This window comes from Neocloeon triangulifer, unplaced genomic scaffold, assembly GCF_031216515.1.
Source record: "Neocloeon triangulifer isolate White Clay Creek 2 clone unplaced genomic scaffold, ASM3121651v1 ptg000015l, whole genome shotgun sequence".
Lineage (NCBI taxonomy): Eukaryota > Metazoa > Arthropoda > Insecta > Ephemeroptera > Baetidae > Neocloeon > Neocloeon triangulifer.
This window is the reverse complement of record NW_026775557.1, coordinates 3,133,364-3,145,476: the sequence shown is the minus strand read 5'-3', so window position 1 is coordinate 3,145,476 and position 12,113 is coordinate 3,133,364. Positions and strand designations below refer to the sequence as shown.

The window sequence follows — 12,113 nt, the reverse complement described above, 5'->3', positions numbered from 1 at the left end:
TGTTGATAAAATTTATCCGCTCAAGAGTTTCATAAATTTATATCAAAAATGTTTCTTACTTAGTAAGACCTCCGTATAGGGTTTAAAATGCAAGAGGGCAAATTTGTTTTTAGGTAAAAATAAACTTGCAGCCCTGAGAAATAAAAACTTCTTATAGTTCACATCAGAAATAACGTTTTAGAAAAAATCTCTTTTAAGCACGATTTGCTAGGAAACTGTGGAGGCTATTCAGGGCTTTGTGGGAATATAAATAAAAAACGATTTCACGATTTATTTTTGCTGAAAACGGCGAGCACGCATCAAAGTTGTTGCAATAAGAGCTTTTTTACATGTGACACAAACAACAAGGGCTTTAATAAAGCGCCGCTTTATCTGCATAACGAACGACTGCCGGCAGAGCGGCGCGCGCGTAATCAAAGTCAGCCAAAGGGAAAAAAAGTAGTTGTAACGCGCGGAAAAAGGCCGACAAACAAACACACACGAGCGTCACTTTTCACTGCTCCGTCCATGATTCAAAAGTCGCAACAACGGCGCAGCTTTATCAGCCAAAATTTTCGCACCGAGCTTCCGTCTTCGAGGGCACATTAAAAAAGCGATTTTCGGCGCGCCATTTGCACGCAGCGAAAAGAGCCAGATGATTTCCCTCGAGTGGATATTTGCGTGCTGCTGCTTTTTATTTGGCCTATTACACACGCTGTTCGTTCGTTCTCTGCTCTCCGACTCTTAACGCGCGCATTTAAAATGCAAAACCGCCAGAGCCGATCCACCTGAGATTTCCCGCATTGATTTTCTCACGCTCGTTTGTCGGAGCGAATTCGTTGCAAATTTATCCGCATCGAATCTACGTCGAGGGATGAATTTGATGATAAATAATTCAAAGACCAAATATTCATCTCAAAAATTGAATTTTCGAAGGTTCAATGGGCAGGGTAATATTGCCGTTGGGAAATAAGGTTTAAAATTCGATTAAATATTTTTTCCACAAGCAAAATGAACAATAATTCATCATTAATATTGAAATCCAATAAAGAAAGTTATACAAGAATATTAAAATAATTTTTGTAATTGAATTACTTTGCCTCAAACAGTCTACCTAATTAAATGCAAACGTTGAAAGACGCCATTCGCTGTGCTCCTGGGAGTCGCATGTGCTGCATTTTTATTTTCCGCTGCAGTTAATTTTGATTAGACGCGGCCACCAGTGCGAAACCTTCCCTCGCGTGGGCTGCTTTTCGTTTTTCCGAGTCGATGCACAAATGCTCAAGCAAGCACCTCTCGATTTGTCCACCCGACCACGAGAATATACACAATACATTGTTATGGCTGCAGCATCTCGGTTATAGCAAGGTCGAAACGGGTGTCGGTCGCTTTCTTGAATATTCATGTTCGACACCCTTGCTGCCGTGGTGCGAAATAACCGCAGTAATAATAGCATCGACAGAGAGGGACACACCATTTGTGCTTCACTATAACCGTCACTTCTCCAATGCTGATGGTTTTTCTGTAAAAATTTCATAAATATTTTATTTCCCATTTTTGGCTTAGCTCGTGTTTATTTTTTTATTTGTATTTTTGTGCCTTTCAGAGGGAAATAAATACGGCATGAGAGTCGGCGAAACGTTTTATCCTGGCTGAGCCAAGTCCCATTATTTGAAAAGCAGTCGTGTGTGTGTTTGTTGATTTTTCCAAATGGGCGCTGTCGAGTGTGAAATGACAGGCTGAATGCAGGAACTGGCATCATTAGGCGCTTATTTTCCAGAGACGATTCCGCTCACGGCAATTTATTTTCTGCTCTCGCGTATATTTTGTCGATTAACGCTCTGAATTATGTTTCTCGTGAAGAATGAATAACTGCTCCTTCTGCAAGATCGATTTTTTTTACGCCAAGGCGCAAATAAAGCGGCGTTGATTAATGGCACCTTTCGCGAGTCTCATCAAAGAGTGCTTGCGATGCCAGCGCGCCTGGGATTTAACTAGATTCGGACCAACCGGCCAAGATTGATTTCCGGCTCCATTCGCTATGTGCGATTTATATCCAGACAAATGATTTTATATATGAAATTGAAGCTGAATTTTTGTAAAAAAAAAAACTAAATGTATTTTTTTACCAGCCTCATTAATAAATAATTGTTTACAATAAAATGAGTATTGAAAAATTGTTTAATAAAATATTTATATTTATTTTGTTTATTTAATTTATTGAATGTTATCAATTTTATAATCCTATTTTTTTTAAACATATTAAGCTATTGCTTTGTATTAAAAAGCAAGTTTTATTTTTATAAACTACGACAATACATGGATTATTTTAATCACTTGTGTGTTAGAAAACAATTCAATCAGGAATTACCATTTTATGCCATGTCATTTTCTACTATAGTCGAAGAATATGAAAACCTTATCTATCAGAAAACTAGTAAATTGAGGACAAAAAAAGCTTTTCAGGCATTTCAAAAAAAAAAAAAAAAAAAAAAAAATCCAAAACGCTAACACTCATTTAAAGTGACCCTTTTAGTAGTGAAGCTTTTAGTTGCAAATGTTTTTAAACCGAAAGCGGAAGTAAATTTTGTATCCCAAAGTTTGTATGTATCGACTCGCCTGCGGAGAAACGCAAAACGAGGTTTGAGAGCATTTCAGAAAATCCTGGCCGAAAAATAGAAACAGGGAGGCGGACCCTCATGAATAATTTATGCTTGGCCTGCTCGGCCTTCCTCGCACGACCACATCCTGAATTCGAGTCACACACTGGCACATTAAGGTGCATTAGGTCCCGATTGCTGGGCAGTTAAGCAAATTAGCGCTTTATTGTCTCTGCGGCCGCAGCGCACATAAAAGAGCAGGGATGCCTTGGGAGAAGCGCCTTTGTTGGCGCCAGAATCGATTGGGAGGGTGCGGGGGCGGTCGTGGCGCCACCCCCGCCCCTCTGGCGCCACATGCCTTTTATTGGCCACGTGCCCCTCGACCCTGATTACAGCCTCAGCAACCATCAATTGCCCATAATGCAATATTCAGTCGATGGACTCGGTGGCCGCGACTGCATCAAATTCGGAGCCAGAATTCAACAATTTTCAGATTCTGCGGCATATTCGAGCATTGGCGGAGAATGGGCAAAAAATATGGAAAAAGACACGCAGCCACCAAGGCGCCGTCTACTCTCGGTGACCAACATAAATTTGCTCGTCTGCCAACCAGCAAAGCGGCTTTTCTGCTCCTCTCAGTGCCATTTCTGTCTCTGGGATGGCCTTTTTTGCGGCTGCAATACTCTTGAGAGTTCTGCGTCTCGGCTGTTATGATTATTTGATTATGTCGTGCTTGAACGATGTACATTTCTTCTCCTTTTTAACACTTCGAAAGGGAAAAATTAAGGCTAAAGTGAACTAAAATTTCACATCTTAAAATATATTGTATAAAAAAAATGAGACTATTTAACACTTTAAATTGTTTAAATTTCTTTTAATTACTTATTTATGTAATTTGGTTAGTTTAACATTAAAAATTTTTAATAAAAAATGTTGCTTTAACACAAATTTATTATAATCTCATCTGTTATGAATGTATTAAAAAATTATTAATACTTTTAAAATTTCATCATTGTATTTGATGAAGTTTTATTGATATAAAAAAACCGTTAACTAATTTTGCATACTGGAAATAGTGGAAAGCATAAATTTCTAGAGAAGCTCAAACAAAGGTGCTGATTTTCTTTTGTATTTGCTAGAGGCACTTTTTTTCTTCTTGTAGACGTTTGAACAAAATTAATAAAAAGCATAAAAATACTTTATGCCTACTCCAAAGAGTGAAACCTACTCTTTTATGCAGACTAGAACATTTAAATAAATCTAGTGGAGATCATTCTCTCTTCACCTCATCAGTTAATTAACACGTGACTCCACCAAAAATAAGCCCTTGCCGCAAAATCCTTTTTGTGCGCGGCGTCGGCTGACGATGTAATCTGAGCCTTGTCTCGTCCTCTGATACCAGCGAGGAATGAAAAGAGAGTAATTACTAATTAGGGTGCGCGCGGTGTGATTTATGTTGCAGGTGTGCTTCCCACAGGCCTTTGTGTGCCGCCGCTATTTCTGTCACCGATGAAGCCAGAGGTGGTCAAGTACGTCAACGAGACCTACATTGTTTCGTGCCAGAGCGACAAGGGTTCCAACGTGCACTGGACCAGGCCCTCTGGAGAACGGATTAGCCAGAACAAGGGAAGGTACGTTGGCCTACGATCAGTTGCTATGGCTTTGACCTATTTCTCACCATTTCTCACGACGGCAAACATTCTGTAAATTGTCTAGTCTCAGATTTATTTAATCAATTTTCATATAACATTTAAATTAATATAATTTATCTAACTTTAGTTTTCTATAAAACCATAAAAAATGTATTAAAAGCATAGCTTTGCAAGTGTCTAAAAAAAACTGACTTTTTGAAAATCCCCATATGATGGACCAGAACCATATAAAATTTGTGAAAACGGAGGAAAAATGTATTTTTTTTCTATTTATATGTTTTGAAAAATGCAAAATTGTTGACGTTTATTGAACCAAAAGAATTTCCTTTTGCTTTTGTAAACTCGATTTTTTTTTCAGAATCCATGTAGAAGATCGATGGACGGTGAAAGGAGTCAATTTGATATTCGAGGGCATTGAGAAGAAAGACCGGGGCAATTACACCTGCATTGCGAATGTGGATGGCGCAGAGGTGACCCAGAGCTTCAAACTAGTGGTCATCAGTAAGTGCTTCTCCCAATTTACGGTCTCTGCCTGTTGTGCTATTTCAAACGAAACAAAAGCCGCTCGAATTCGCCCCAACGGTTTTAAGCTCCGCAGAAAGGATTAAACCTACCCATTTACTTGGTTACCAACGCGGTCTTTATCAGTGCGCTGCGTCCGGTCCGCATGTGGCTCAATTACAAGGCACTTCTTGGAATTCTCTCAGAGGAAAATTCTGTTGAATTTTCAAAATTTTGTTGCAAATAATATTTGTTGATAAAAACACAGAGTTAATCACTTCCCACAACGAAATACAAATCAATAATTTAAATTCACAAAATGTAATTTGATTAAGAGAAGAAAGACAATAATTACAAATAATTCAATTAAAAATTCATTCAAATTTTGAAAAATTACATAAATATTGTTCTAGCATAATTAAAATTAGAAAATATTATTGCAATTAATTTATTTTTATTTCCTCAGAGCCAATTTCATTTCTGGACACCCCAACCCTGCAAAATGCAACCGAGCACCAAGACGCGCTAATCAGATGCGAAGTGGAGGGCGACCCTGAGCCCAAAGTGACTTGGCAAGTCAAAGGAAAGCACCCGCAAGGTACGTGCCTAGCAGAGCGTCCTATCGGCTTAGGCGTCGCGCCTGCAGCTTATTGGATATGAATTGAGTGGGCAAATATTTTGCTTGTTAATAGGACCGAGGCACAAAGTGATGGCCGATGGTTTGTTGATCAAGAACGTGAGTTTGGCCGACCGAGGCGAGTACCTGTGCCGGGCGTTCCAGGCCTCCTCCATCGCGAGCAACATGGCAGAGCAGATTATCACTCTCAAAGTGCACCGTGAGTGTTTCACTTTTAATCAAGATAAACACGACGTAGCCGTTAGCTTCGTCATTAATTCTGATCATGTCTTATCAACTAAATAAAATTGTCCTCGCTCTATATTATTTGAGCTTTGAATTCAATTAACATAAGAAAAGAAAAGAAACGAGACACACATTTTTAAAATGAAAGGTTTAATTATGCAAGTGTAATTATTCTTATCCTAATTTGCATAAAAATATATTTTTTTTAATTCCACAAGTATTAAAAAAATTCAAACTGCTGATGATGATAATTAAAAGATTAAAAAGCAGATGGTCAAATTTTTATAGGTCCTGTGGATAAAATTTTTTTTTGCGTAAATATTAATATAAAATCTTTTCCAAGTGAAGATATTGACACTCTAAAAAACATTTAAATAAAACAAATTGGCTTTGTGCTCGCTGATTTTATTTATTTCTTATTAACTTAATTAATTCTATTTTTAAAAACAAATTTTTTTTACCAGTTTTAGTCCTGATCTGTCATGAGCATTTTCCCTTAGTTTTTTCAGCAACAAAAGACCAAGTATTTCTTCATCCTCATCTCATAATTATTTTTGATTAAATGACCATTTTTTTGCTTTGAATTTCCTGCAGACAAGCCTCACTGGCCTCACGATCAGTCCATTCGCGACAGGGCGTACGGTTTCATGTCCGGGGCAGTAAACCTGAGCTGCGACGCGCTGGCCGATCCCGAAGCAGAGTTTGAATGGATAAAGGACAACCGGCGAATCGGCTCTCACAACAAGCATGCCAAGTTGTTCCGGGAACCGCAGCGCAGTGTTCTTCAAGTAAGAGAAAGAAAACCTCCCGCATCTTTCCTTTTCCGGCCCACTCTCTTATTAAAAGAAAAGTTTCACCCGCTTTTAGTGACGCGCTAACTTTTCTTTTAACTCCTGTGTCGCTTTAAGAGTAAAAACCGGAGAATCAAGTTTCTTTTGGTTAGAAAAGAGTGGAATAAATAAAAAAACTTAACAATACATAAAACCCTTGCAATTAAGGATGGTTGAACTGGCTGTTTATATTTTTATTTTTTTATAAAATAACAAAAGTGTCCTTTCAAATGCTTTATTTCCGCTAAATAACAACCAAGTAACTAAATAACAAGGTGACTCACAGCAAAAATCCCCAATATCAGTTGGATCTATTGTTTAATTTTTATAATGATCTAATACTTGCAAAACTGGCCACAATCGTTATCAACCAGTCAAGTGCATTTTGATGTTTGTGTGCCTTTCTTGGTACAAATTACTCATCATTTACAAATTCTTGAAGTCATGATTTATAATCGCTAAAATGATTCACAGAATTACTGCTGATAAGATCTCGTGCCAAAATATTTTTCCTTTTTTACAGAACAAAAATTATATATCAAACAAAATCCTCTTAAAATTAATTGAAACTTACTTACAATTAGGACGCTTTTCTGCAAACTATTAGAGAAATTTAATATCTAAGTTTGGATCTTTTTGCAGCTCACTGTGACCAACCACAGCGTGTTTGGCGAGTACATTTGCCGAGCCAGCAACGCCTTGGGTTATGTGGAGAGGGTTGTGGTGCTGCACGAGGGCGCTCAACCGTCCACACCCGAGATGCATGTGCGCGCCGCCATGCATGACGCTTTAGTGGTCGAGCTGATTGAAGTGAACAACGAGCTGCCCTTCAAGAAAGGTCCGCCGACCCTCGACGTTACGTCCTTCAGGGTGCAGGTCAAGCGAAAGGAGGAAAAGGACTGGCTACATGCTAATACTTTTGATTTCAACGCAGGTAAATGCAAAATTAAATTTCTAATTTTGGGAAATAACGAAATTGAACAAATGATTATTTTTAAAAATTAATTAAAAGCAAATTTTTTTAATTATTGCAATTAAATTTTATGTTTTTATTTTAGAAACTGGACCCATGTACACAATTCAAGGCCTGCAACCCGACTCTGTCTACACAATCAGGGCGGCGGCGATCAACGCAGCAGGTATTGGCCACTACGGAAAAGAGCAAAACTACAGGACCAAAGTGATGGCTGAAGCATCAAGCATGGAAGAGGAAACCTCCGGAGCCCCCCTTTCAACGATTTCCTTGCTCTGCCTCTACATCAGCGCCTTCTTCCTCAGTCAATGTTAATGAACGTGCAAACCTTTCTTTAGTTTTTATTCATTTTATCACAAATATCGTTTCAATCTGTGTATGTGTTTATTTTTTAAACACCCTCATCTCACATTTCACTCCGATACAGTTTCCGTCTGTACATATAATACGATTTTCACACCGAGTATTAATTTTAAGGAAAACAATGAATGCTCACCCAGCGTTGAAATTACATTTTAATGTTTTAATTTCAGACTTGCCTCCACTTCTCCGTGGTTTATAAAATACTCATAATTGATTGTGCAGCTTGAAATTAATCCATTTTTAGCTAAAATTGTTGCGCCACCTCCATTATTTTTCACACATGTTAACAATTTATAAAAACAAAAAAGATTTCGTGACCAGAGACTTATTTGTTGGCATATTATTTTGTAATCGCCACTTCTCAAGAAAGTTGTACATTCCAGCAATCTAAAAACTGTAAATAAAACTCTATAGCAAGTGACGCAAATGGTCTTAAACAGAGGCGTAAAAATTTCAATAAAGTCCGCAATTAAATAGTATAACTCTGCTTGCGTTCTGTGTGCATAAAGAAGAAAAATGTTAGGAGCAGTGCATGAATGTAAAATGATCCGTAAACCTATTTCAAATTGGAAGTCAAGCAGAAAAAAAGAAAAAAATTGCTTTTCCGAGAAAAAGGATGCCAAACTTAAAGTTATGATTAACTAATATAAACGTAAGCAAAGCCTGTAAGCATCTGAACGCTCATATTGTACGGAAAAAAATGCAACTGATAAATAGTTTGGCATCTACACGCAATTAATTACTACAGTCTATCTTTTGCCAGGGAGAGCTATGGTCAGCGATTAAAAATGTGGTGGGTGCCAACCGAGAACATGACGAAGATTGATGACAAATTTGTACAATTAAAGCAAATTATTGTAAGCGTGAGATTTTGAAGAAGAAAAAAACAACATAACAATAAAAAATTCATGAGAGTTCTCCTTGAAATTTAAACAGCCGGCTTTTTCTTTAATCGCTTTATCTCCCCAACCGGCTAACCAAGGAAGCAGGAAATAAACACAGGTGATAAGGATAATATATTAAAAATAAATAAATTTTAAAGCAATCTGATAATATAATCAAATTGTGGTTTGAAGTTGCAGATTTTTCCGTGAGCTTTGATAAATCATAAATAGTACCTCAGTCGTTTCCAAAATGACTTCGGGCATACCAGTGCTCAAAATCGTGTCCCTTGTGTTAACTGTGGGGACAATAGTAAGTTTTATCTTTCACATATTTCCAAATAGACAAATTGAAACCTAATATGATGTAACGTTTTCGCAGCTCTCAGGCTTTTCAATAATGGGCATTGGGATCCAAATACGAAAAGACAAAAGTCTGGATTTAGAGGAAGTATGAATAGTTGTTTAGTTTCAATTCCAGTTGTAATAATTTTTATTCTAATTTAAAAAAAGGACCAAAAAGCTGTTGCAATTTCTCTGATTGTCGCTGGAACATTGACAGTTTTGATTTCTCTTGCTGGCTGTTGCGGAATCATCAGTGAAAGCAAACCCCTGCTCTACATTGTAAATCAATATTTATCACTTGAATTGGGCATAATTAAAAATTTTTCATATTTATTGCAGTATGCCTTTTTCGCCTTCCTCCTAAGTGCATTTATGATCATCACGGGAATCGTCGTGTTTGCATGCAGGAAAAAGTGGGTTGACAAAGGGTACAATTTGGCCGAAAAAGAATTCAAGACATATAGTCGGGGAAAAAATGAAAATGGGCTGTGGAAGCTGGCAAACAAGCAAACAAAGAAGCAAAACGATACCGTCAAGTCGGTCGACGCTATTCAATCGGAGGTGAATTTTTTTTCCTTATACCAAAATAATTAAATAAATAATTGACTTTTAATCCAGTTGAAGTGCTGCCAATGGAACGACAAGAATAAGGATTGGGATGATGACCAGTACCCCGATTCTTGCAAATGCTCTGGTATCAAGGACAAATGTCTTCAAGGGTTATACCAGAAGAAGTGTGCTGGTGTCGTCAAAGAGCACTTTAGCGATTTCATCCTTTGCATGGGATGGCTTTGCATTTTTATGTCAATATTTCCGGTATTAATTTTTTTTTTTAATTTTTTCCCCCAATGAAAACATTTTTTGTATTTTTATTTTCACAGATCACCATAGGCTGCATTTCATGTGTCATTGCCAAGAAGCACAACGGTATGATAAAATATGCAATATTCGAATGTAATTAATTTTTATTATTCATTTTGTTCTTAGGCTATGAGAATTTCAAAACGTAGAGAGCTTTGCGTCAACGGACCAGCAAAATTTTAAAACATTGAGAATCAATTTTTGTTTAAAAGAGGCGGAAAACATAATTAGTGCGATGATAAAGTCTAACCTGGACTTGATTAGCCTATGCAAGTTCGTCTTTCGGATCAATTTACGTTTATTTATAAACATTTAATCATGATTTTTTGCTTATTACACAAATTTTTAGCTTTGGATTTAACGATTTATCAATAATCAATATAGTTGCAAATTGTGTTTACCTTGCTTATGCTAATTTATTTGATGCACTGCTTTTCACTGTATTTAAATGATCTCTTTGCATAAACTTTGAAAATAAATTGAGAAACATTTAAGTAACAAAAATGTAGGAAATATTTGCCTTTTCTTTATCAAATATACTCTTTTAAATTCAGATTTTTCATAACAAAAGCATAATTTTTACGATGCAAATATCATAATTATTTAGATTGCAAAACTATTAGAATATATATCATTTAATAGGTCACCAGTATGTAATCACAAATCTTAATTGATCGATTGATTGACAGAGACTTTCTTTTGATAATCTCTCAAGAACAAAACCCAAAGTCAAAATCACGCATGAGTCACTTTTGCAGACTACACATGTTTTCTTTGATTAAGTCGAGGTTTTGCACAGTTTTGAATAACAATATCAATTATAAGCCTTCAATGAAGATGAATCATCGTTCCGTTATTGTGTCGCATTGATTTTTTTGACGTCAAGGGAAAAGCGAACTACTGATAAAAATCAAATTCGCCACAGAATAGATAACAAAGTCATTCTTTAAAAGCTCGATGCGTCGCTAATTCGGCATCAGTTTCAACTGACAGAAGCTCAAGGAAAAACCTCAAAAATGGGTTGCTGCGGCTGCTTTTGCGACGTGCTCAATGGCGTCTTCAAATACGTCATGTTCTTTTTCAACCTCGTCTTTGTCGTGAGTTTTTTTTCAATAAGAAATCAAATCGTATTGAATTCATAAATATCTCGTTTCTTTCCTGCAGCTCGGGGGCATAACAATTCTCATCCTCGGAGTTTTGATTGAGACGAATGTATTGGACATCAGCCAGTATGTTAACAATATTGATGTAAGAGTATAAAATTTGAAAGGGAGGGAAAATTTATTAAAATATTTAACATTTGCAGATCCACACCGCTGCGATAGTGTTAATGGTTTCGGGAGGATTGATGGTTTTGGTCGCCTTCTTTGGCTGCTGCGGTGCCATTTCTAACGACAGGTGTCTTCTTAATACGGTAATTAAATCACTTTTTTTTTTTGTAAAAAAAAATTAATTTTTATTTTTCATGCAGTATGCATCGATTTTGCTAGTTGCACTGTGTCTGCAAGTGGCTGGATTCATTTTGGTTCTTAGCAAGAGTCCAAATCTGGATCTTGATCTGGAAAAGGCCATGAAGAACCACATGAAGAATTACCCAACAGACCCCACTGAATCGAACAATGCCAAAAAATTCTGGGACATCGTCCAACAGAGGGTAATTAATAGTATTTTGTTTACAAAATCGGAAATTTTATTTTATTATTTAAATTAGTTTGAGTGTTGCGGAGTTCACTCTCGGTTGGACTGGCAATTGTACAATCCTGCGATAACTGGACTGCCTGATTCTTGCAAGTGCCAGCCTGGCTTTGACTTCTGGTGCTCAGAAGATGGGTACAACGAGAGGGGTTGCTTCCCCGAGCTGAGAGCCGTCATTTTCGACCTGGAGCACGCCATGGCTTGGGTGGCAATGAGCATCGCGATTTTCGAAGTGGTCGTCGGCGTTCTCACGCTGATGTACGCAAATGGTAGACGAGTGAGAGGAAAAGAAAGTGTTTGAACATCATCTTTCAAAAACAATCTTGTCCAGTTTTAATGGACATTTAATTAAGACTGTACAATAACTATAATTTATTAATTTTAAATAAAATATGAAATAAATAACTAAAGGCAAAATGTTTTTACTTATTCAATACTTCCTTAAAAATCAACAGAAGAATTCAGCTATCAAGGCTGTAACAACTATAAAATTATTGTTGCTTTAGTAAAGAACAAAGCATGAAAACGTAAAAACTATATACATAAAATTATTACGGCTAAAAAAATAAGT

At 36.8% G+C, this 12,113-nt stretch overlaps 4 protein-coding genes across 4 annotated transcripts in view; 3 read left to right on the top strand and 1 right to left on the bottom strand.

Annotated features, from left to right (window-relative positions):
- LOC132202776 (neural cell adhesion molecule 1-B-like) overlaps nt 1–8,680 on the top strand; it is a 42,928-nt gene extending 34,248 nt beyond the window's left edge. Inside the window, exons 2-8 of the mRNA XM_059629947.1 lie at nt 4,042–4,210; nt 4,590–4,732; nt 5,199–5,330; nt 5,425–5,568; nt 6,189–6,382; nt 7,067–7,358; nt 7,483–8,680. Coding sequence (XP_059485930.1) covers nt 4,042–4,210; nt 4,590–4,732; nt 5,199–5,330; nt 5,425–5,568; nt 6,189–6,382; nt 7,067–7,358; nt 7,483–7,712 — 1,304 coding nt within the window. The 3' untranslated portion in view covers nt 7,713–8,680. The remainder of the gene's footprint in view (nt 1–4,041; nt 4,211–4,589; nt 4,733–5,198; nt 5,331–5,424; nt 5,569–6,188; nt 6,383–7,066; nt 7,359–7,482) is intronic.
- Nucleotides 1–12,113, bottom strand: part of LOC132202774 (focal adhesion kinase 1) — a 100,536-nt gene that overhangs the window by 72,925 nt on the left and 15,498 nt on the right. The window lies entirely within an intron of this gene.
- Nucleotides 8,863–10,340, top strand: LOC132202455 (23 kDa integral membrane protein-like). The gene is made up of 7 exons (XM_059629381.1): nt 8,863–8,954; nt 9,024–9,092; nt 9,155–9,265; nt 9,326–9,547; nt 9,605–9,802; nt 9,868–9,913; nt 9,974–10,340. The coding sequence occupies exons 1-7, from the start codon at nt 8,895–8,897 to the stop codon at nt 9,994–9,996; spliced, it is 729 nt and encodes a 242-aa protein (XP_059485364.1). The 5' UTR covers nt 8,863–8,894; the 3' UTR covers nt 9,997–10,340.
- On the top strand, nt 10,812–11,945 carry LOC132202492 (leukocyte surface antigen CD53-like). Its single transcript, XM_059629443.1, has 5 exons — nt 10,812–10,944; nt 11,012–11,095; nt 11,154–11,261; nt 11,319–11,501; nt 11,559–11,945. The coding sequence occupies exons 1-5, from the start codon at nt 10,864–10,866 to the stop codon at nt 11,841–11,843; spliced, it is 741 nt and encodes a 246-aa protein (XP_059485426.1). The 5' UTR covers nt 10,812–10,863; the 3' UTR covers nt 11,844–11,945.